The following is a 26,748-nucleotide window of genomic DNA, read 5'->3' on the forward strand; positions in this document are numbered from 1 at the left end:
AGCTCTAAAAATACTCCCACCTGTAAGATAAAGTTAGTGCTCATTCGCTTTGTCTGCAGTCAAATGGATCAGCAACTGTGGATGAGACAGTTGTTTTTCCTGAATTTGCCCAAGATGAAACAAATGATGCAGGTGATATAACCTGGAAAATGTTTCATCATTGAAGGTACTTTAATTTTTTCCTTCATTGGATCCAAAGAGAATCAACACTGCGGTCTTCACCAACTGGAGGATATTGGCAGGCAGCTGCACCAATGATGCCCCTCATGGTACATTATTAGATACAATGTCAGTATTACATTGCACAGATACATTTCATCATAGGGATTCTGCCTCTCTGCTTATCATTCTCTCTGTCAGTCTCTTTTGTCTCATTCTCTCAGTCTCTTTCTTTATCTCTTTTTTCTTTGCTCTTTCGCTGGGATTCCCAGTGGTCTGTGCCCTTGTTATGCCTCCATCTGTTCGGTGCCATGCAGCAGCTTGGCACATCGGCACTAAACATGGCAGGCTCTCTCTCAGTCTTCTGCAGGGTGACCTAGTAAAGATCGCCTCAGAATCTTGAATGAGCCCATTCACAGCACAGCGTCATATGCTGAGTGCAAGTACACACGCATATGACATACACGCTGTTGGTTTAGGTCACTTTAGTGGCTTACATTCTCTTTGTAGGCTTTACCATAACCTTAGTTTAATCCCAATAACAAGAAACTATTCCAATTTTAGCATGTGCTGAATTCAGTTGCAGACAACACAAATGCATACTTAAGAAAAAAACACATACACCTACAAAAGAACCATGCACAATTAGTGCATACTGTATGTGCACACACAAACAAGCACTGACACATTTATGCATGTAAAATTGCATATATGCAGATCCAAAGACCAGGTTCTCCTCAAAAAACCCTGTGTATGATGGTGCTGTGATTAGAAAATGTATATATATGTATATGTTTATATTTAAATATATTTAGGTTTGTATAGTGTATACTAAAATTGCATGAAAATATGTGTTTAACTTAAAATGGAATAATGGCGCTATGGTATGACTTTAGAGCCCCATAGTTCCATTTTTTAATGAAAGCCCTGCAGACACACACCAAAAGCAGAAACACACATGACAGAAATATACACACATCACCATCGGCAACAGCATGGCAAAACCAGGCCATCCTCACAAAAAGGAAAAGAAAAGCAATTACAGCTGATCCCTGCTGCTGTCAGTGTTGATTCAAGTCTATAACTGGATTTATCGCTATAATTGTTTAAGTGCGAAAAGTGAGATCAGTGTAACTTCAAACATTTTACAAGTAGTTTGTAAAATGTTTAGTAGTGTGTTTTGTCATTCATGTTTTTTTTAATGTTTGCTCAGTATGTGCTTCTAATGCAGAGGCTTTTTTGCAGCGCAGAGAACATACCCTGTGTTGGACAGAAAATGAGTTTTGGAAAAGTGCTTGAAAGGCATCAGTATGCACCAGGATGGACATCAAACTCTTAGCCAAGAGGCAAAAAAACAGGCGTAGGGCTTTCCACTCCTGCACTAAACACCTCCACTTCTCCTGCTATTCTCCTTCCGGGCAGTTAGAGCACGTCGTCTCTGGGGAGCACAGTCTTACTGAGTGCAGCCTCACTGGCCACTCCACAGGCGCAGTTTGTCTTAGCTACTTTTACAAAGTTCAGATTATGTAAAAATACACCTGTCAGCCAAGGGATTGGCTTGATGGCGTGGCAGTCATCGACCACACAGAAGACAGCCAAGATAGGTATCTTCCTCAGATAAATAACTGGATCCATAATCACAGTGGGGGTCCAGTTTTGTTGACACATACTCATCCTTCTTTGTAACCTTTTGAGAGATGCATTCACCATGTTGCCTCTCTTCTTCTACTCAACTAACATAGACACACACACACACTGTCTGGCTCTGCACATCTGTCATGTTGACACAGCTGTGGCTATGAAAGGGAGAACAGTGCTCCGAGCAGTAGACGTGCTGTATTTTTCTTCACTCAACTCTATGAAAATATACTCCTTCATTTGATGCTAAAAGCTCTGAGAGCAGGAAGCACTCATTAGCTGAAACATGGGCTGAAAGATTAACATGTGTGTGGAGCGCTGTGTGGTGTATAAATCATTTGGCCATAATAAAGTGGACTGCATTTCCATCTAAGGATTATTTCAGCCGTTTCAAAAAAAAATTGTTTCATGTCTGGCCCTTGACTACTTTTGATGAACAATGCTGACTTTTGATATTTGGGTGAAATATCCTCACGTTCATCTAGACTTCCTAGTACTGCATATCTTACCAGTAAAGTGTAAATCACGACACTTGGTCTTTAATCATTTCCTTACCTTGTGGATGGATGTCTTCTCTCCTTTCTCAGGTCCCTCCTCTGAGTCGGAGAAGGTGTAGGCATCGCTAGGGTTAAGCAGGGGAGCAGGGCGTGGCCGGTGCAGCGGCTGGAAGGTGAGCTGGGTGGTTAGCAGGTTGCTGACGGCCCGCAGTGAGGTGCAGGTGTTGGGGGGCAGAGAGGGGTCAGCCAGCAGGTCTGTGATTAGTCCGTGGGCTTCTCCCATCACTGCTATGTCCACCATGACAGTGGTGCCTGATGACTATGGAGTGACAGGGAGACAGAGATACAAGAAATAAACATCACTGCTGCTGTGACTAATGTGAGTTGATGCTAATTAATGGCTGGTCTGTTAGTGGCTGTGTGCAGCTTCTTGGTGGCAGGCGTGAAGAGCAGGTGTGTAAACTATGTCAGCTGCACCAGTGTGAGGACATAATGTGGTTAATGGTGACATTGGCATCACTTGTGTTGTTTATCCTACAGAAGTCAAATTATGATGAAGTATAGTTTATAAAGAAATTGACAAAGTGCATTTACTCAAATACTATTGTTAAGTACATTCTGAGGTATTTGTATTTTACTTCTGTGCTTAAAATTGCACTAATCAATATTTTTATATAAACAATGGGTCATATTATGTTGCCTTATCACCTGACTACCATTTCCCTCAACTCTACAGAGCATTTTGGTGTCTTTAGGTCGATGTTTTGCTTTATTGTTTTGGTTCAGTCTCTCTGCTCTCATCATCAGCAGACAGCTGATATCTCTGACAAAACCACTGCACACTACCTGCCCATCACTAAACAGCAGACGGACAAAGTTAGCGACTAGTTGGTGAACAGATTCGAGCATTTAGCAGCTAAAAAAACAGAAATTTTCTCCAGCAGTTGGTGGAAAACTAAACTGAACTAAAAGGATTTAGGAGTTACTATTGGACTTACATTTGTCAAGGCAAGGCAAGGCAAGTTTATTTGTATAGCACCTTTCAACAACAGGCAAATCAAAGTGCTTTACATTAGACAGAAAGGCATTAAGAAAAGATATTAAAAAAAACACAAGGCAATATAAAAAGAAATTGGGGGTTAGCCTTAACTCCAGGAGGGGTCTGTATGAGAAACCGGACATTAATTAGCAGTGATTGTAAATGGTAAGCGCAGTGTTTTCGGCTTACTCACCAAACTTCATTCATAAATCCTACAGTTTCGTTTCCTGTTGATGTATAAAGGCACTCACGTAGTAAAATTGCTTCTTTTATCTGTTTTATAAATCAAGAGAGTCTTAAGGTAAATTCCGCATGGATAATTGCCAACAAAACGACGCCTAACATTGACGAAGTGAATGGACAGTCAACTAGGGAGAGCGAGAGAGACAGAGATGCCGCAAAAAGCTGTTTCTACACGCCCCACCAAGTACACCGGCTTCTCTGTTTGGGTAGTGGAACATAACATGACAGACAAGCTGAGGGATAACAGAGCAGGAGGTTTCCTTCTATCTCATACAATCGCCCTAACCTGAAATATTTATTTCCCAGCACGTCCAGTATCATGTCAATACTAATAATTTAGTTTTCAATTACAGGACGATTCCGTATTTTACAAGATTGTTGGCAACCCTAAGTGTAATGGTATTGTAACAGATCATCCTGGGTTCGCCTAACCGTATAAACTTAATAGGGAAACAATAAACGGGATGATAAGTCTGCACTTCTGAATTTAAACATTCTTATTTATTTAGAACAGTTTGTTGTAATGCACCACACAAAATAAACCCCCTGCCTACCCCCCTCTCCCCTCCCAAACAATGAAGAGTTGAATCTTACTCAATTGTCCCTCCCTGCTCTCTTGCAGTCAAGATGGCGGTGAAGATAACAAAAAAGGGGATTTATTCATCTCATATGGTGCCTAACTTTAGTGGATCATAATAATCGGGTATGGAATTAATCTGCAGGTGCTCCGGTTCAAGATGAGACCGAACTTTTCTATGTATGTCACTTTTTGAGCCACGACAAAGACCAAAATGTGGCCTGCAACAGACCAGCACCCAAGGTAAGCCTTGTTTTTGGCCTAGCTTATTGCCGGAAATGCCTTTTGCTATGTCGTAATGCGTATTGAAAAATGAATTGAAAAATTGTGAATCACCACAACCATGAGAGATCCTTGCGCATACAGTCATAAATGTGCACAAAAAATATTAGACTGATGGGTCCAGTAGTATGTGAGATTAACTGCGGACAGACACACGCACATACGCAAACACACACAAACACGACCAAACGCATGACGTTAGGCCTGGCAGAGATAATAATCAAATATTATATAATATAATTATATTATACTGATGGAGGCCATTTTGCCTGCATATTGAGTACTTTCCCTTTTGATACTGGTATATTTACATTTTTGCTGATAATTCTAACATACTTTTCTTTACATTGAATTTTGAATGCAGGATTTTTACTTGTAATGGAGTATTATTACATTGCTGTATTGTTACGTTAACTTAAGTAAATATCTGAATACTTAGTCTTTCTTTAGACATAAACATCACAGCAACAACTACTGCTGATACAACAAAGACTGATTTGAAGACTACCACAGTCTGCGTGCAACAATAATGTGGGAGGCCAATTGTCCAGCAGCAAAATTAACATTCGTCAGGAGCTTTGTTCCATGTTAATAGAGAATGTATTATATGAGGACAATGACAGCGCACACAGCCATAACCAAATCATGTTTCAAAAGTGCACTTGGCTCAGGGAAAAACCAACATGGCACGAAATAAAACTAATGATACCCATAAACAATACCCAAACACAACAATATGAAACTAAGAAAACAATAGAAATTTGATTTTGGACCACTATTATAGGAGACATATTCAATCACAGTGTTGAACTGAGATTCTGCCAAACATTGTTTGTCCCTAAGTGTATTATAGTTGTGGTATCACACAAAGCTATGCACATGCAGGTGCACACACAAGTGCAAGTTTGCATCTCCTTTTAGCTCAGAGAAAGCAAAAGCATGAGGAGGAGCAGGGAGTTTTACTTCACAGTAGTAGGAGTTGACATACTTGCAGCCTTTTAAATAGCTGAACAACAACATTAGGTTGAAACATGTTCAGCACAGCTATGCAATACTTGATGCTTAATGAATGGACTCATTAGCAATGTCTCAGCTAGAATCTGACCTTTGACTTCCTCACTCCTGACGCCTCAGATGGCCAACAGCCATCGTCTGTTTCTGACCGTCTGCCCCACAGCTTTGAAGGCACCAGCGTCGTGTGAGCCAGCCTCGTTTTTGCAGGGTAAAGTGAAAAGTTCACAACCCACTCTTAATTGCTGTGCCTAGAGCAGTTGATAAACCACAACTAAACACAGGTCAGTCTTGGCTGCCAGCAAATTTATCTAATAAGCTCACAAGTTCCCTTTTTCCCCAAAGAATGTTATCAGATTTTTCTCCCCCAATGTCCCATTCACTTTGACACCAGCTGCCAGGCACCCAGAATTATTCTGTTTACACTGGCTAAGTGGCAAGAGGTTGACCTGAACAACACATGTGTGAGCACCTTTCATTCGTCTCCACATGTGGGAACAGTGAAGGTTTTGCATTTTATTTTCCTAGTCATATCAGATAAGTCACTGTATTTATACAGTTTTCCTATTGGTCTGCAAAAATACAAAAGGCATGTGTTCACTGGGTATGAGGGCATTCCTCAGCATGTGGTGATCCACACTTGATGATGACACATATTTATTGATAAATCTGACACATGACCAGAACTGGGACCAAGCTAATCTCTTTTGACGACTAAGGAGACATCCTGTGGGACGGATAATGGAACATTTCTGGAGAAGCGACTATTGTACTCCTCTCATCCCTCCTCTCCTCTACATCTTCTCTTCTTCTTCTCCTCCCTCTCCTCTTTCCTATACTCTCCTCTAATGCATGCTGTGAGGATAAGATGTAAACACCTGTCTCTCAGCTCATTTACAGGCTGATTTAGGAGTTTGCTGAAGAGGGGGTTTAAGAAGAATGTAGCTGCTGAAGAACATCTGGCTGCTCTCAGCATCTCCAAACATGCTTGCATGCACACACACACAAACACACACACACACACACACACACACACACACACACACACACTCATGTGCAACTTCTACAAACTTAACCCCTTGTTCTCACACCACATTCAACTCAAAAGTTAAGTGAAAACATAAGTAACATATACAAAGACTGACACGCAAATATACAGTGACAATGACACGTAAACAAATACAAAAGGCACTATCCTCAGCATGCAGCACAGAGACACATGTGTTCATCCAGATAAACACACTTTGAAAGGAGGATGAGCATTGTGTAACTAAGCTTAAACTTGAACTCCAAAATTCCACCCGAGTGGCCATAAAAGGGGAGGGAATGATGAATGTGTTGGGTTTGATTTTGCACTGGGAGCAAGCCACTTAATGCCCAAAACCTGATATGTAAAATAAAGTGTGGTGAAAGGCTCAAGGTGCATGGGTAGCATTTGAGATTTAAGTTGGGACACGGTGGGGATCTTGCTTCCACTGAATTTGTGCTATTCTTATTGACCTGAAAAAATGTCTCTGTCTGCTACAATATACAAGCAAGAATGCAAGAAATAATGTGCTGTTAAAATATATCTACCTTTAAAAATCCTCTCTCTGAACCTCTCTACTGAGTGTTTGGGAGATGAGGAGTTAGAGCATTGAGCTATTAAACAAAGCTGACTGCAGGGAAAGATAAAGAATGTAAAGTCCTGACCATCCCTGGCTTAAGCTTTTACATATCACATAGTCTTGAAAAGTTGTGTCTTGGCTGGAAGATACTGATGTTTCTAATCTTCCAACAATCTGCAACCTAAAACTTAAGAATCATCAGTGGACATCCTGTAACAGATCAAATTGTGAGTAAGTTACATAATATCATAAGGTTATATAAGCATTTCCTGTCAGGTTAGATGATCAGTTTCATTCATCAGCCACGGCCACCTCTGTAGCAGCGGGCTTCACTTTCTGGGAGGATATATCTCATACGAGCCCCACAGAGTGACCCCTGCCTGGGAAAAAGCACTGAGTATCACAGAAAAAAAGCTTTTGGACAGATGTTATGATGGAGCGTTTCAAAATTCTTAATATTTTTCTGAAAGTATCATGGCGAATGTTCTCCTTAGACACATCTGCAGTATTTGTAAATTCCATTAAACGCTGTGATAAAAATCAATGTATTTTAACCTTCCAGTGTGGCTGTTTGTGTTTAATGACTTATTTCTAAATGGTTCCCTAAGCAATACATGCTCTTTTTTTACTGCTTCCCTACACCACCTTCATAGTAACACACATTCACATCTGGGAACTGTCAACAACTGTCTGCCACTGGCTCACACTCCACTCTGTAGAGATTTTTCTGAGAAATACACCCTTCAGAGTTAGTCAGAGATCCAGCACCTCAAAGAGTTGTGTGGAGGAGATATGGGAGTAACTACTTTAAATTATAGAGCAAAAAGATAAAGGTTGCCTCTTTGATCATTGAAACAACATCTTCCTTCGTTTGAAAATGATTCATTGTTCCTCTGTTTCCAAGTGAGATGGATCAATCTTTCTTTTTGAAGGCAACATACACACACAGTCGGTGGCCATGAAAACAGCTGGCAGCAGCAGGCCTACACTGTTGGGAAAGTGATGACCTGACAACCCCTCATCTGGTCAGATTAAATACATTTATAAATACAGAAATACAGAAGCTGCCACCAGCAGCCGGTTAGTTTAGCACAAAGACTGGAAACAGTGGGGAACAGCTAGCCTGGCTCTGTCCAAAGGCAACAAAAACTGCAAACCAGCACCTCTAAACCTCACTAATTAACACGTTGTATCTTGTTTGCTTACTCTCTACCTGTAGACAGAGCTAGGCTAGCTGAGCAGCTCCAAAAATGTCAAACTATTGCTTTAAATAAATGAAGCAGTCATACTATATGTTGCACTTTAGTCTGTGGCCCGGTGCTCTTAGGGAAAGACACGTAAATGAAGACTACAAAAACACTGCTCAATATTTATTCCATTTTTAATACTTAGGAGCCTATTTTTGTGACATTGTGGATTAACTGTAGTGACCTTGTGCTATCCAAGAAGTAATATTTTTGGAGCATGTGGATTCTCTCCTGCTTGCAGCCAGTTGACATTTTTGTGGCGGGCCAATCTTTTGTATTTAACTGACAGGATGCACACTGCTTTTAAAGGCAGGGAGGTTCCTGATTGGACTGATGCCAGCCCTTGACACACCCACTGATTCTCTTAATCTGGCCCCTGTATGATATTTGGTCACAAGCCCCCAACTTTTGTTGACATGCTACATTTGATAAAACTGACTACCAGCATCAATAAATAGTTTTTAGGACTCCTCAACAAGTCAAGTCATATTCTAAACCGTGCATGAACATTGTGTTATGACATTTTACAATGAATAACAACAATGTACATGATCAATGGACTTAATTGCGTGTGTGAACACAGCTTGGAACAGTATGTCAATAGACATGCCATAGATTAACACCCGCACAGCAGTTCATGTAAACCAAACCAAGGGCCAGTCAAAACAAACCAGTAATCACTCCTGAAGAGTGAAAAGCTGTTTGTCCACACAGTTTGTCTGTACTCAAGGCCCTACACAGCTCTGTGTGTAGCTTTAGTTGCAATACTGCGCACCAAAAATTTACCAAATAATATTTGCAAATCATTCTCAGTGCTGAAAATGGGACCAGATCGATGGAGTTTTGACTAGAAACGTTTGATTTAAAAGCTTATATACAGTGTGTTGTATAACTAACTCAAACCACAGCCATCCATGATATGATATTAAAAAATACATAAAATAAATAATGCTGAAAATGATTTACTAAGTGCTAGTGTGCATACAGTACATACCTCCACAATATTTAAACTTGTACGCTTAAACTTAATATATGTGAATGCACAAAATCTACATTTCTCATGTGAAACATCATTTATTACAAACAACACCATTGCAACAACACTGAGCAATGGAAGTATGATTGTTGGAATTCCTGCTGTGTCCACATGTTTGCCAATAACTCAGCGGAAGACAGATGAAGTGCATTTAGTGCAACAAACAAAACTATGATCCTTCTGTCTAATGATGATTATTAATGGGATACACAGTCAGAGAGGTCACATTTTTGTAATTTCTGAGGCAGTCCACTTCATGCACTTTTAACCCCTCTGCTCTCTCATCTAAACATACAGTCCTAAGCATCTAGTAAAACAGCAGTGATATGTGGGCTTCTTAAAATTGTGCAATGGTGAGAATATAATGTATCCCACAGGAGAGCTAGAGACTGGACAAACGCCGTGGCCAACTGGAGAAATTAAGGTATTTGATTCTCTTAGTAAACACATTTCAATGATGTAAGCAACTCTGGCCCTTCATAAGGGACACAGATATACGCACACCGCTGTGCCTATTTTGCAATTAACCCCTCGCACAAATCCTCACACTCAAGAAATGCAGGAATGTGCTGAGCAAGAAGCTGGGGAATATACTAAAAAAAATACTTTTAAGTGTGTCCATTATTTTTTCTTAGGTTGATTTCATTTACACAGAAAAGAAAAATCATTACTGTGCAGTTTTCTGTTTCAGTGGCAGTGCAGTTAGTGTAATGGCCCTGATTACATCTGTCGAGATGGATTAGTTGAAGAGGAGCCTGGGAGATGGTGATGTTCTCTACTTAAAGTAACAGAGCAGTGATACAGTGTGAATCACAGCAGAACGGTAACACAAAACTCCACTGAGGCACTCCTCGCTCCCTGCCTCAGCTCCTACAGCCAAAACTACGACCAGCAGCATTGCACTTCCCACTTCCCAACCAACCCTCACCCCAACCGCGACCCAACTCCCCTCACAACCCCTCCATCAGCTCAGACTGAAGCCGTGCTGAGCCAGGTCCTCGGCTGCAGCCAGGATACAATTACACGCTATTACATCTTTTATTAAAAGGGGGTGTGTTGGGGGATGTGGGGGAATCAAAACAAAACAAAAAAGAATAACTGCCTCATTAAAGATTTACTTGGAAAGGTCAAGCCAATTGATCCCTAACATGCAGCCATCTCATCTCCAAGGAGAGGCTTAATTTTCCTTCCATGTATTTCAGGGTGTTTGATTCCAGCAAAGGAGCCAAAAAACAGAGATAGAGACACAGACACACAGGCAGACTGGTAGAGGCAGAAGCAAGAAATGCTGGCCTAAAGGACAGAGCAAACAAAAGAGATGCATGAGGTAAAACAGATGGCTTGTGCTGGGCGATGAGTGAGTGAGGATTTACCACATGATACAAGTGGTTAAACATATATCCATCATCAGCACTCCAGTGGGCACACTCACAAGTTTGCAAAAATCTTGCAAACTGAATAGGCATACTATAAATAAAACCAATTTAAACGTCATTCTATTCCTCAGTTTCTCTCAGAGAAATGGCACCAGCTCTGAGGTGTTTTACTGTTGCACGTCATAAAAAGTAGGAGCCTGAAAATTGCTAATGCCTCTGTATTATTTGTGGCAGATCCAATTATTTCCCAGGCAGAGGACAGTCAAAAGCGCATGTTTTCAGTCTCTTTCAGCCTTAAATTTAGTCTTGCCACAGGACCCAATTTAATGAGAAAATACTCAACTAGGCCGTCATAATGGGACCAACCAGAAAAAGGGCAGTGACCTTTTTCAACTCCGAAAACCCGCAGTTTAAGAAACGCTGCTCTCAAGTGTTTGAAGTGCTCACAGTGATTTTGAGAAATCTTCAACATGACTGCAATGTCATGGCTTGTCTGCCTCACAGACCACTCTTCCAGCCTTTCTGTAATTTAGAATAACAGTCACAAGATCTGGGCCTACACTCTTTCTCCGATAATCTCCCCGGGTAATGTTCCAAAACCAATATGTTTTCAAGTCGAATGCAAATATTTAAATAGCTTTTTCCATACATAACTTCACTGTCAATTCCTAAGCTAAAACATCCACCGAAAGCTTTGGATGGTTGAAAAAAAAGAAAAAGACGCGGTTTGGAAAATGAGCCTGCTAATGTGTGCATGTTGGCGAACACGACACAGTGGAGATCAATCAAGCACTCTGGTCACCGGCTAAAGAGCGGAGTGTGTGATTTACACACTCTCCGAGGTGCCATGGCATAGTGAAGTGCTACCAGCCTCTCTGACCAACAACCTGGTCCAAGAGAGCGGAGCCAGGGGAAAATAGCCACGAGATGGAGAGAGATGCCAACATAAGCCTTGACTTCTTACACGTCTCGTCAGCCTCTGGACTATTACAGGATTCCACTGACGAACGCATAGCACCAATCCAAATAAAAAGAAGAGGGAACTGACCACTGAGTCTAAATGGCAGTTTAGGGAATGCATCAATCAAAAAATATGTGCTTGCCTACTAACCCCACATAACAAATTGATATGAGCCTTGGACAATATTTCAAAAGGGTAACATGCTATTTGAAAATTTCTCCGCTCTGAAGGGATAATACTGTAAGACTGATTTTGGGAACAGATATACGAGTCTTAGCATCTCTAGGAAATTATACAGTGTGTAATTTGATTTCAAGCCCAATCCTGTGCTGCACAGTTAAGATCGCTCTTCATGAAAAATCCCCTAATTTTCCCCCAACCACAACTTTTCGGCATTTATAGCTACCCAAGCATACACTGTCAGCACAGACGCCTTGTCTATTCATTTCTAAAGGAAATCCTCCTGATAGGAGAACATGCAGTACAAAACACACATACTGTATATGGCCATGCCAACACCAAGGGCATTGTTTGTTCTTCGTGTACTCCAGAGTCCTGCCCTGTGGCTCTGTAGCAGCTCAATTCATCAATTCCCAAACATGCACACATTCTTCCTCCCAAAGATGGGAAAGGTAATCTCAAAGATGTGGCTGTGTGTGTCTGTCCTCTACAAGCTGTGCCCCCTGTGCTGAGTCTTTCTAGTTTCAATTCCCTGGCCTTTAATGGCTTGTGCAGTGCCTTACAGCCAAATCACAGACCTGCGTCCTTTAGAGTAAGAGAGTACAATAAGTACACTGATCGGAAGGGACACCTCTGGACATGCCGTTTAACCATGGCTAAAATGAGTGGGTGAACAGGCCTGTTAGTGGTAGGATTTTTGCTATTTGCATCATTTATAAGGTGTGTGTAGGCAAGTGACAGAGATCAGGGAGCTAGTTCCTGTGTGTGTTTTCTTGTCGGCTGTTTATCATTATTGTTATTACTAGTGTGTCTCTCTTTCTGAAGACAGTGCTAACCTGTGATCCTCGGGAGCCTCTCTTGTGGTCCCAATCCGAGCGGGGGAGCATCTGTGGGAAAAAAGAGACAGACACATGTTCAAACCACAGTCCTGCACATCCTGTTTCGGTTAGAGTCCTACAACAGACTTGCCTCCTCACAAAGGCAACACCATAATGGAGATAGGCTATACTAGGCTATAGCAGAAAAGAGGAGGAACAGGAGTGGTGATGCAAAAGGTCGAGGATGTGTGGGGGGAATGGAAATGCTCATAAATGCAAAAATGGGTTTTGTCTATTTTTTTCACTTTCCATTAAGCACAGACGTCTAATGCAATTTCACAGTCAGGTTTGGTTTACTTTAGCTCCTATTCACTGCCTAAGGGGCTGGTGGAGGCTGAGGATTTTAACGCTGTCTAATTACCAGCCACTGTGTCCTCCCACAGGCCTTGTAAACCTGTTTTCCACTTTCTTGGGAGTCACCGAATGCATCAGTGCAGCTCTGTCACTGATTTTTGGTGAACACGTTGCAGGAGAGCCAAGTCAACATTAAACCCCCCTGCCTCTGTTAGGGCTTTCTGGCCCAGAACTGAGAAGCCCCGAGAAACCCAGCATGTCGCTGTGACAAATTGCTGCTGCACACACTGAGGCAAGGGGCTCAGTATAAGAGCCAAACTGATAATTCAGGTGTAATTTACTATGTCAGCGGAGGTCACTGAGTTGTGTCATGCTGTGAGTGAAAACATTAGGAAAACAGTGGGTTTTCGATTGCCAGTGCTATGGGCCTGTCTGGACAGCAGTGTTGTTTTAGGGAGTGTATTCCCACAGTGCTGCTTAGTTCTAAACAAATACAATAGTGAAGTTACAGTTCCTGTTGCCTCATTATAAGGTAGTTTAGTTTGTAAATGTTTTACTGTAAAAATACAGGTGCATTTGTACTGTATATTGAATTGAAAGGCAACAGAACATTGAATTAAAAAATTCAGCAGCTTTGTGTCTTTGCAGAAACAATGTCCTGAGTAATCCTCACTGTCAGCACATCATATGAACTATTTCTTCAGTAGAAAGTTCCAGTGAAAACTGTTTAAAAACAAAAAAAATGTTTATTAACTTATCAGACTGGAAAATATAGGTCTATCTTACTGCTGTGTTTATAAAATCATTGGTGTTAAACTTTAAAGTCTATTGGTGTCAAATAGAGCTGCAATGATTAGCCGATCGACAAAAAAACTAATCGGCAACTATTTTGATAATCCTTTAATTATTTTTCAAGCAAAGATGCCAAACACACTCTAGGTTGAGCTTCTCAAATGGGAAGCTTTTGCTTTGTTTGTCACATATGATGTGAAAAGTGAATATATTCAGGGTTTGGACAGTTATGGACTGAATAAAACGAACAATTTGACTACATCTTGAAAATCCCCCTTTCCAAGTGAAAAACCAGTGAAAAAAGCACAGACAGAAATCTCTCATGTGAAAACTTTTCCAATTTTGGTAGAAAGTTGCACTTTCATGTAGGATCCCATCACTCATAGTAAGAAGCTGATTGAGAAAATATGTTTTCAGGGCCTTTAAAGAACTGTATTGTAAATCAAGTTGGGAGTCATAGCAGGTTTAAATCCTGTTTTAAATTTTGTTTACATTTTGATCACCAAATGTGTCTTTGACATATTTAGCTGGGCAGGAGAGAAGGTCTGGTCTGTTGGCTACTTTGTGGGATAGTTACTGTACACCTCATCCTCTCGTCAAGGTTCTGGGAACAATGGGTACTGCTCCACAGAACGTGGTGACCCTGACAGTAAGCAAACAAGGTCACCATCATAACAATCACACACAACACGATGCACACCCATTCATAAAGTGCAACCGCTTTTCCACAGTTTGACAATATGGAGATTTTAAAAGAATGTAATATGAGGGGTTTGTACTTTCTCAACAAACATCTTCATTCTCACAGCCTCCATTTTCTAGCCCGAGGACTGCAGCTATGAAGAGCCTGGATTCTCTGATCGTCAGCATGATAATATCTGTGAGCCACTTTAAAACTCCATCAAGCGTGCATGTACCTTCTCATGCATTAAAATAACAATACTAGATGGAAAAGGAAGTCAACAAGCAATCAGCTGTATAAAAGGCTCATATATGAGATGTAAATTACTGTAAATGATAGTATTAGCCAGTCAGTGAGCTGTTTGTCTTATTCTTTACTGCTCTGACGACGGGGTTTTGCTTTTACAGTATAGGAGCTGGCAGCAGCTCCTCCATGGTCACAGCGGAGTCCAGCTCCATTAGAAAGTCCTAGTATCAGTGAGGCTCTCCAGGCGCACATATATAAACAGCCTTTTGGTGTTACGGTCTTATGTAACCCAACCTTTCATCCCCGTGCTCTGTGAGACAGACCCAGACTACACAGAAGTCTACATGTGCCTTTGATGTGCCAAAACAAAAAACCCACACAAAATCAAAGCTGAGCATAAAATTTGAGCGCCGCAGATAGCCTCCTGCACAGAGTGACTTTACAGGCCACAGTGAAGTTCATTTCAACTGAGACTGGCTCAAAAGTTTGATCAACAAATACATGTGGATGGTGTGCTACTTACTTACTAAACCAAACAGTGGATGCAGTCTGGTGCCGCTGTGTTCAAATGTTTTTTACCAGTGCTGGAAAATCAGTAAGTCAGTACACAATTTTGGTGTTAGTGCTTTGAAACTTCAAACCACCAGTGTTAGAATAAACAAGAAATTACAGTAACACAAACATAATCTATTTTTCAAAGACAAAAAGCAACAACATCAGTCACGAGAGTCCAAAAAACTGCAGAACTAGACAATAACCTCACAAAGGCTATAGGTCTTCTGTTCAAGCCAGTTAATCCTTCACAAACAATAATGATAAAAAAGAAAAACAAAAAGTCTTGTTCAAGCTTTATTACCTCGTTTTGCTTCAGGAGGATGGAGAAGAGCAATCTAAGATTATACTTAAAACATATGACAGTTCACTGCCAATATTATGTCTGAAGAGGTAAAACCACACATGAATGATTTCTTAGATATCTCCTGGTTTTTCATGGACACCCTCCAGGCAGCATAACACAGCCGAAGCAGTAAAATTTCCAAATGGATTTGTTTTTGTCCTAAAGCTCCAGTGCACCTACTGGGAAAAATAACAACTTTGTAGAAGTTATGCCCTTTGTTTCACCCTCTGCTAGATTCATTATGCCGCCCCATAACTTAGAATAAGCCAGGTCTAGCAGTGGCTTTCCATCACTTGTAGCAATACTCATGATTTATAAGAGACTGAAACCAGTCCTCGGGAGAAAAAATGCTTTGTGTCTTTCAGAGTGGAAGTATGTCTTTCAGTCACGGCGCAATAGCTACCAGAGTAACATGACACACTCAATAAGGTCTAAGGCATTTTTATGGGACTCTGGCTCCATTGTGAATGTATTCTGGAGATTTACTGTACTTTCATGATCCAGAGTAATACTCTCAAGAAACAAACAAGAGGAAGAAGTGATAACAGTGTAGTTCAGTTGCATGTTAATAGAAGGTGCAGCCAAGAAGAGGGATCTTTCCATAAAATACATCGGAAATGAATAATGATAAAATCACGCTGAGCTCAAGTACCTCTTCATCTACACCACTTGTCATGATCCAAATGTGTCAATTTGAATTGATTTTAAACTGGATGTTATTTAACACTGATTTTTAAAAAAATTTTTTTAGACAAGACATAGTGATTCTGGCAATGTCAACTTTAAGGTTTGGTCTCTCTGTATCTTTCTTTCAGTAGGTTTGGTCAAGTTTGCATTCATACTACTACCACTTGGGGTGGCAGAGGCTGGAAGTTTGAACCATTTTTTCCATTACTGTTTATAGCTGCTAACTAGTTTTCATGCACTCTCAATCGCAGAACGTGGGGTTGAGGTGGTGAACTGACTCAGGTAGGTGGGAGTCGTCATAGGTTATCAATTATTGTGACAAAAATTATACTAAAGATCTGCCTGACACCAATTAGTAATCGTATTTGTGAGTTAATTTTCCTGCTAAACACATATTTGTGGATATTTGTTTGCCACATTATTATTTTTAGGGTAGATTTTAGGTTAGCTACTCCACAATCTTTCCACATACCCTATGGAAACTGCAGTGACCCCCTAGGATTCAAGTTCCCCTGGTTGGGAAGTGGTTTCTATCCATGCAGATAGTTTTGGTTTAATTTGCCCAGGTTCTGAGATATCCGTTTGATTTCTGCTTCCACCCCAATACTGTGGACATGAATGGAATTTTGTTTGTGGTGCTCACAGCGCTGGAGAATTACATTTAAAAACTTCAACAGCAATGTATCTTTCCAGGAACAATGTCCCGGTTACTGTGGATAACCCGCAAACCTCACTGTCAACAGTTTTCTTTGGAACTATTTTCTACCTATGAGGCCTGAATACAGTGAGGTCTGTGGAACATCCAGAGTCTCTGAGACATTGTTCCTGGAAAGAGATGTTGCTGTTGATTTCTAAATGTCATTTTCAATGCTATGAGTACCAAAAACAAAATTCCATTCACCGTCATTGTATTGGGGTGGAGGCAGAAATCTCAGACAGGGATATTTCAAAATTTCACACGACTACAAGAACAAAGATACGGACTCAATTCGGTTAACTCAGACTGATGAAACCTCATATTAGCTTTGGCTGAACTTTAGTTTTTTAGTCTTTTCGCCCAAAACATGGATAGTGGATCTTCCCCAATTTCTTACAGTGTGGTCACTCTAAGATAGAATCGTTTATGTAGAAGAGGGATGTTTACAGATTTTGATTTTAACCTGTGTCGTGGTAGAAGAAGTCCTAAGTCCTGTCTTTTACTGTTCAGCTTGATGACAGTTTGTTTAGAAACATTTATAGGCGTAAAGGTAAATAATGGGAAGGATACTCATAAGTAGATGATATGAAAATGTCAGAAATATAAAGAAAGCAGCCAGCCAAAATATGCCCGCCACCCTCTGTAAATGAGCTGCACTCTCATGACTCAAAATAGTGCCTGCCAAGTAAACTCCCAGCCTTCCTCTCACCCAGAGTGTTAAGAGGGCAGCAGTGTGGATGCCAGTATGCAGCCATGCCCTGTCCACCACCATGGCTCCGAGCCACAGCCCACAGCAAGCTGCCCTGCCTCTGAGGTGCTGGGTAAACACCATGGTGTCAAAGCACAAACAAACTACTGGAATATGCTTGTTGTTTGACTTGCTCCCGCCAATAACCAGTTGAGAACCACTTCCCTGTGGGTGTGAAGTGGTGGTAGCTACAGCAACAGCATCCATAGTGAAGCTTAGCTTTCATACTGATCAACCTGAAGCCTCGCAATGAGCCTGGCCCACTGTCATCAACTTACTACAGAGTACTTTTCTAAATCCGTCTGGAAAGGGAACCGGAAACTGCCTTGTCCTAATATAGCTCAGTGCAATTTAACTGCTAGCAGTGTTACTTAATCATTCATTCATGATCAGGCTTTCATTCTTCTTTCTCTGCCTCCCGTGTCCTATTTTGTCCCTCATTATTGGCTTTGTATGAGTGGAGTTGATGTGTGTCGACTCAGATCTTCAGTAGCTGTGTTAGCTTGTTAGCACACTGGATTTATTGGGACCCAAACTCAGTGTCCATTGAGGACACAGTTACAAGAAGTGCCGACTAGAGATATTTTGGTTGGAGAAGAGGGAAGGAGAGAAAGACAGAGTGCTGATCTTACAGTTGGGTTGGGTTAATTAGGGCGGTGTTGAGGGGCAAGGAGATCAGTCTGCAGGATTTCCAATCAGCTTGACCCAAGGGTTTTATGCACAACCTCTCTGTCCAATTAAACTCACTATGCTCTCACTTACATTTAGGTCTGCAAATTCGTGAATTCACACATATGCCTACTTATGTAAGTGCACACACATGCACTCAGACTCACATCCACTTCCTCGAGATCTCAAAACATTTTCTTACTTATTTCTCCTTTGTTCTTTTATCACTCCTCTCTGTCAAAGATATTCTGACGTCTGCAGTGCTTGTCTCAGACATCCCTGCACTCACTTTCAATTCAGTTAACAAAAATGAAAGTAGGTCAGATTCTACTAAGTCTCACTAAATAAAGCCTTCAGAAATGACAGCAGCTGAGTCGTAAGGACACCATCAAGGCAACAATCAAAGATCATTGTACTCACTTTCATGGGTATTAGACCCACTGTAAACTCTGTATTACTCATCACGGCTTTGAAAATGAGGTGTAATCTTGTTTTGCACCCCCAGGTGGAGGTATTCTCATGATTAGTGTAATATAGTTGTTTTCTCTTGGGACCCTCTTTGGGAATTTGTCCTTTTTGTTTCATGACAGTTTTTTAAAGAATCTTGAAACTTTACAGGATTCCCTTCTTGGATAATGGGAGAATTTTGCTTCACCAGTTGGAGAAAGTAATATAGTAAAATACATAAATTAAAACTCCATTAATTGCTACCTAACTTCGAGTGCAGGAAGCTTTGATAATTGAACCCTCTGGTCTACCTGGTGCTCTTTATCTATTTCTTACTCTGAACTGTAGACAGATACAAACTTTCTTTATAACTATCACCCTTACAGATTTCTAAATGTACCATTTGGACTGCAGAAACAGCCTATGCCAGTTATGTAAATTAGCTACATCACTGACATTACGACGATAAAGTTAGATTTTCACATGATTAACAAACAGATATAATAGATTGAAATGAGAAGTGGATAAGTGTGAGTCTTAAATTTCTTTCTATCCATAATGTATTTACTATCTCATTCTTTGTATTTTACACTATCTTACATTTTCATTAAATAAACTATCATCCTCCTTGGAAAATCTCTTCATAAACTGTAACTGAATTTAATTGGACACAAGGCAATAGTAATGCGAGAAGGCAAAGGAAAATAGATATTAAAGTATTAGTAAGAATTAAAGGGTGTGTACAATACACAGTAAAACTCTAGTAATAGAGTGTGGAAAGGCTCGGGTCCAGGCAGACACAAATCTCTGACCCAAACTGTCTGGCTCTTTGTCCCGGTGACTCTGAAAACCTTGCCGCACCTTCTCCACTGCCACATCCACCCCGAGCACGGCAGCCGTCCGCTGGGAGGACACATAAATCCTTCCCTGCCTGCCTGCTGAGGGGGGAGAGTATGGAGAATCATTCCTATTCACGCTGGCTAATGTTTTACAGGTTTTACTGAGGGGGTCAGTCATCGTGGGTCATTTGCGTCATCGCTGGAGGGAAGGGAACTATTGAGGTGGGCTGCCAAAGCGGAGGGGGCCGTGTGCAGGGAATGAGGAACACACTTGTGTGTATGCGAAGATTAGCACATGCACACCTCAAATCTGTTTGGCATCCACACAGTCTCACATTCTCTCTCTCCTGCACCGGCCTGCAGAGCAAACACACACTTGCATGTGCACTAAAAACGCTCACATGCACAAGTATGATCCCATGATATATTTCACACACCAGCACTGCATCTGCACTCTGGCTTCTGTTTACCCCTCCCCTACTCTTCACACTTTCTTACTCAGACTCTTCTAATTTCTGACGTGTGACTAATGGGATTTATCGTCTTTACTTTTCCTGGGAGAGACTTAGCCTGATCCTAGAAGAAACCCAGTGTATGAGTCTCTACCAGAGATAGATCTGTCAGTCTCCCAGGGTGAAAGCACAGGCCACAAGGATTCCGTGGCCCAAAGAAAACCTCAATGGGAGTACCCCATATTCTGACCTCAAAAACTATCAAACACGACGGCATGAAATATGTCACTGACTAAGCGAATATCTCTTCATGAAAGCCTATATGGATAGTATAAAAATATTTTTAAAGCCTCATCCATGTGGATTCATGATTAAGAAGCATCATCTTTTTTTTTTTTTTTTGCGATATTATTTGTGTACACGCCGTTTTTTTCCTTGTTCTTGAGCTCCGGCCGACTCCTTCACAAGAAGTTAGGTTCCCAGCTCTGCACATTCAGCTGGGTGAAAAAGAGGGGATCTGGCTGGGTAGACCTGGCACCCCACCTCAAAAGAGCTTGCCAACGCCATTAGCGTATAATGGTCCAGTCAGGATTACTGCTGGGGCCTGGAGAGCTGAGAAGGGAACACAGCACTCACTTGTTTGTTTGTTTTACAAGCCTCTGCTCTGTTCAGTCTGCAAGGTGCCAGTGGGCTTTGTGTGGTTTAATTCACAGTTGATTCAAACGGTGTACAGTGTGTCAACAATAGTGGCTACTCTATGGCCACAGCACACTTGTTTTAAGGGGTTATGTCAGAATAAATAGGTTATGACACTGCAATTAATTTAATACATCTAAGCTAACTTGTCTTACTCTGAAATACAGACATTAAGCTTGTGCTGTCACTCATTCTGTGGCCGATACATTTCCCCAAAGGAGACTACACCTGCTTGTTGACAGACTAATTAGATAGACATCAAGAGTACAACAAATTCTCTCTTACATGCTTTTCATGTGTTATTGGCCTGGCTTCATGTTCATCAAAAAAGATGGACAACATTGTGATAAAGAGTGCATTTCCCCACAATCCATCAACTCGGTGATTCAGCCCTTCAGCCTGCTTCGGCCACTTGAGTATTTTCCAGCTGAGCTTTCATCACAAAATGGAAATGGTAATATTGATTTATGTGTCTTCTTAAAGACTTACTGTAGTGTTTATGAATTACATTATGAAAGCCAGACGATTAGGAGTGCAGGCTGATAAAAAGAGTTAAGCCACATTTTTCCCTATTTTGATGCTCACAGGTCTTATTTAAGCAATGAAAAATAGATTTGTGCTAGTTTAGTGCACAATGCAGGTCTCAGACAACAGGGCTGGGTGTTATAGTTCCACTGTAAAATGTTTTTATGAAGCCATAAGTCTGACTGGGACAGGAGGCAATATTTCTCTTGGAGGAGGCGAACTACGTCAAAAGGGGTTTTCAAAGTTAATGAACAGCTGAATAACAAAACAATTTAGACCTGACCGTGACATGTGAACTGACGCAAACGCACTGGACTTTTGAAACTTGTTAATTTTGGCTGAATAATGACGTGTGGAAATCTACTTTTTGATATTACACTGTTCTAGCTTTAGTATCCAACTTAAGCTTTGCTATAAGATAATTCACTGAATGGGGAATGAGAATATGAGAACACAGAGTTCAGTCAAAGGCAATGTTATGAAAGCAGCATGGGAATTTGTGCATGCACGCTGCCTCCAGTGCATACATTATTTCATCTTTTATTCACAGGCCCAACTCAGCAAAGTCTGTGTTCTGTGTTTTGTCTGTGCTCATCAGAGAGAGGACCACACACACACACACATCTCCCCCACTATTTCAGCTGCACATAGAACATTTACAATCCCATCAAGATTCCCACAGGACTCCAGTAAACAAACAGACAGCAACTGCGTGCTCAAGCATATGCCTTTAAATCACATCCCTACATCTTTTATAAATCACTGATGTAGAAACATAAACGTACAGTCCGGACAGCACCTATGTACTGACTGATGTACTCTTAGCGTGCGTGTGTGCATGCATGAAAGTGTGTGAATGCCAGCCTCTAATAAACAGCATGTGTACCTGCGTGGGGGCATAAATCTCTGCTTCCTCTTTTTGCAGGTGAAGGATTTGCCTTACAGAGCCTGTTCGCCTAGGAGAAGCTCAGGTCAGCCCCATAAGCAGGTTTTCCACCATTAGCTTGTAAAACGCTTGCTTTTGTCAGTAAAATTCACAGAGGGCTCTAGTTCCCCATGTAGAAGGAATGCAGGGGTCTGCAGGGACCAAGAAGGTACAGAGAAACAAGAGCCGGCCTTCCCCCGACACACTGATGGGCTTCTCTCTATGTGGCAAAGCACAGAGCTATTAAGAAGGGGCCATCATGCTGATATCCATCCTGGAAATCTGGCTTAGAGCAAAGCAAAGAGAGGGATAAGATAGAGGAGATGCTGGTTGTCCTCTGGGGAAATAGGCTGCAGGCACCATGAGTGACAGAAAGCCATCTTCTTCCATCACACCCTCGCTGGGGTTCACTGAGGCTTAGCAAGTAATATACAGTATATACTATGTTAAAGCTCTCTGTCCCGCTCACCTAAATGATATATGATGTGATAATAACCAAAGATACTGTAGTAATAATATGTTGTCACTGTGTCGTGCAGCAGTTATGCCTTTGGCAAAGGTATATCATGATGTATGGTTTTAGTAGAGCTCTACTGAAAAGTAACAACAGCTCTGTGACTGGACCACCCAGAGTGATTGTTCACAGGCCCACTGCGGATGCACATTTATTTCAAACTGTGAATTTGTGAATGGATACATGCTTTATATGTGTTTATATGTGTGTAAGCCAGTGGTGGAAGAAGTTTTGAAATCCTTTACTGAAGTAAAAGTAATAATGCCACAATGTAAAAGTATTCAAAAATAAGTTCTGGATTCAAATATTTACTTAAAGCAGTACTTTTTTTGGCCACTTGGGGGTAGCACAACAGGCTGTAAACACAACATTGTACGGAGCCCCGGAGTGGCCACAGAGAAAATATATATATACTGTATCAAGGCCATATTTTACTACATCAAGTGCTCAAAATGCTATAGCGTATTACGCACAGTGGGTATACTTGGATAAAGACGTACCTTAGTTGCGTGTTGCGTTCAGCGTACGCTTTATTATGGTGAAAAAATTGATGCCAAGTAAAGGTTGATTTTATAGTTTAGTCATTTATTGTGAGTGTATAGTTGGTAGATATGGTGATTGATATCCTAATCTAGTAAACTACCCACTGAGCAATAGACGTCATTTCAACATCGCCTCTATGCTTTAGCTCTGATGTAATCCAGGATTTTTTTGGCTATGTATAGCCCGCTTTTAGATCATATTTACTATACAAATTATCACTACATATTTTAAAAATACATAAAAACCTGTAAATGTTTAACATAAGCACTGCACACCTCCGTGTTTACAGTATAAATGTTTATTTTTGTCATAAACACAGATTCTGTTTATAGATGTATAATAGACATCTATTAGACGTCTTTTCAACGTCAAATTGCTCAGTGAGTAACCAGTAGTTTACTAGAAGAAGCAGGTGCACTGCACTTTATGCTTCGGGGAGAAGCTGTTGTGCTTGCTCTCTCTATATATACACTTATCTCGTGTCCACGAATTAACCAAAACGTGGGAACGAATTGTATCTCGTGTACACAACAGCATTTTGAGCGCTCGATGTAGTAAAACATGGCCTCGATATATAGATTTTTCTCTCTATCTCCTCCACTAAGTTCACCAACTTGTTGCTATCTTTGTCGGTCTGTGGTTTGGTGCTGGGAAAGTTGCAAACAGTGGGTTTATCAGAGCTTGTTTCCTGAAAACAGCTGTCTGCGATGTCTAGAAACGAGGTTGATGAGAGTGGTGAGATTGAACCAAAATAGAACAGAGCATGAACTGCAGAGTCAGGTGATGATTCTCTGTGGGTTCATCACTACAAGTGACACCTTTCACAATACATGTAGTCATTTTATCCATTGTTAATATAAAAATATTAACTACTGCAGCTTTAAGTAAAAGGGAGGATGTTTTACCAGCACAATGCACTGAGGCTGCATGAAAAAATGGGGACTGCCCATTGTTCCGACGGCCCATTATTCCAAAACCCCAATGGTCCCAAAAGCCCATTTGGCCAAGAGACCATTTTACCGAAAACAAACACCTATTTGTCTGAAGGCCCATTGCTCCGAAAATACGCACATGGGAAGTTTGCCCTCAGGCCTTTCTGCCAGAAAGCCTTTCTGCCAGTTAACACGTGTTTAACGTTGTGAAATGGTCGCAGTTTGGTTAGGTTTAGGCACCAAAACTACTTGGTTAGGTTCAGGAAAAGATCATGGTTTGTGTTAAAATAATAAGTCAATGTTCACTTTTGGTTTCACATGGAACACGAACAGCGGTCTCCTGGGTGAAAGTTTTGCCCTTAACAGGCTTGCCTTACACCAAACGAAATTTCAAGCGATTTTACTGTCACAGACAAATTTCCAATGTCGGAATAAAATCATTAGAGTTTTACCTCAGTTAATGATAACCCCCCGGGCAAAACCCCCGCCGATTCAGCACCATGGACAGGGCCGGCAGTAACTGAATTAACAACTGCAGGGAAAGTGTGTATTTTAAGAGCAATGGGCCTTCGGAGCAATGGGTGTTTGTTTTCGGAATAACGGGCAGTCGGACAAATGGGTTGTCGGTCCAATAGGAAACTGCAGTGGAGGTACCAATGCAGGGGTCTCCAGCAACAAGCTCAACCTGGTTCAACATTTGCTGCAGTGCAATGTGATACCGGCAATGTGCTGCGTTGGTTCATCACATACATTACTTTGTAACATAAACACCATATTTCTACTGTTTACGTTGTGACGAAAGATAAAATAATTGCCGCTGTGATACGTTTCCAGAGTTGTAAAATCCTGTCTCATAGTATTATAAACCACTGTGCAGTGTTTTGGCATCTGAGAAGCCTTCAAATTCATGGATCTGCTACTGAAGCTCGACTGGACTAGATCATATTTAACATCTCACCGTAACTTGAAGCTAAATGTCCTTACCAACGCAGAACCTTGCGTTGTTTTAACGCTGGGCTGTTTTCGGTCTGAACACCTGCTGAAAGCATCAAAACTAAATGTATTCAATATTGAGTACAATTCCCATGTCAGTGTTATATAACTATATGTAATTTTATAGGATTTTTGTTATTACTGATGCATTCATGTGTAAACGGGTCCCTAATATTGTACTTGGTTGAAGTGAAGCTAATTTCAACTATTTGCATCTTACCTTGTAATCTTGTAATCTCAATATAAATTTTGTATGTAAAATCCTGATCTTCATAGTAACTAATAACTGTAGGTGACAGATAAATGTAATGGAGTAAAAAGTAAAACATTTCCCTATGAAATGTAGTGGAGAAGAGGTATAAAGCGGCATAAAATGGAAATATTCAAGTAAATATACTTAGTTACATTCTACAACTGGTGTAAGCACGTGAGTGAGTTTAAATGCATGTTTATATATACGTCTGTATACATAACAAAGCTGATCTTTTGTGTGTTTACAGTTTGTCCATGTATACAGTTATCCATGTTCAGTAAATATACCGTATGTCCTTATATATTTATGCTTGTACATGGCTCTGTTTTCATGTCTGTGTGTGCATACAGATGTGTAATAGTGTCCATGTATGCATGTGTGCTCAGGATCTGGAACAGCATGAAGGCCAACCACAAGCTAGAAAAACATTGTTAAAAAACTTTGTTAGTCTGCTGTTTAAACATGGAAGGAATCCTAGTAAAAATACACAAAGCATTTGTTTTCACACTCAACAACATGGAGCAAAACTCTCTTGAAGGAACACTTTGCTCCTGGATCCTCTTGATCAGAGCCACTGGTGCCACCCACACACACCAGGCCAAATGGCTACTTGTGTTTACCTAGCCATGTGACTGAAGCTACGGTAAGTCCAGTGACGTCAGCTTACATTCCACACATTCATCAGTCTCAGTTCTCACTGATACTGTCTCAGATGCTGCGGAACAGAGGGAGCAAAGATCATACATTAAAAAAGCAGCAATCATTCACTGGGCCTGTGTTGGCTATATTTATCTTTTCCTGATAAAATAAATAAGCACTACTTTGTGTTTGCCATCTGTTTTCATAAGCAGTTGTGTGCTCATGAACAGCTATTGCCTGAAATAGTCTTCCTATTCCACTTAAAACATGGAATCCATAAATAATTGCAAAACTGCTGCTGTCAAGAGATGGACACGGGGAACAAACAGCTCACTACATAAATATGCATGAATACTTCAGTTTTAAACTACAGTATGTTTTGATTGGTGCTTTTGCTTGTTGTGTCTGTGACTCATTGTTAAATTCGTGTCTTTTTCTCTCCTATATTATACCGGACAACAGCGGCAATGAGCATCCTACAGTATAAGGTATGTGTGATAATGTAAAGTATGTGAATGAATCATTGTGTGGTGGGCTGAATGACTG

At 40.9% G+C, this 26,748-nt stretch overlaps 1 protein-coding gene across 4 annotated transcripts in view; it reads right to left on the reverse strand.

Annotated features, from left to right (window-relative positions):
- LOC122874950 (cGMP-inhibited 3',5'-cyclic phosphodiesterase A-like) overlaps positions 1–26,748 on the reverse strand; it is a 70,555-nt gene that overhangs the window by 17,590 nt on the left and 26,217 nt on the right. For all 4 annotated transcript variants that reach the window (XM_044193539.1, XM_044193538.1, XM_044193540.1 and 1 more), the window contains 2 exons: positions 12,690–12,740; positions 2,353–2,613 (listed from right to left, as the gene is read on the reverse strand). In XM_044193539.1, the coding sequence (XP_044049474.1) occupies positions 2,353–2,613; positions 12,690–12,740 (312 nt within the window). The remainder of the gene's footprint in view (positions 1–2,352; positions 2,614–12,689; positions 12,741–26,748) is intronic.

Source organism: Siniperca chuatsi, linkage group LG4 (assembly GCF_020085105.1).
Source record: "Siniperca chuatsi isolate FFG_IHB_CAS linkage group LG4, ASM2008510v1, whole genome shotgun sequence".
NCBI classification, from domain to species: domain Eukaryota; kingdom Metazoa; phylum Chordata; class Actinopteri; order Centrarchiformes; family Sinipercidae; genus Siniperca; species Siniperca chuatsi.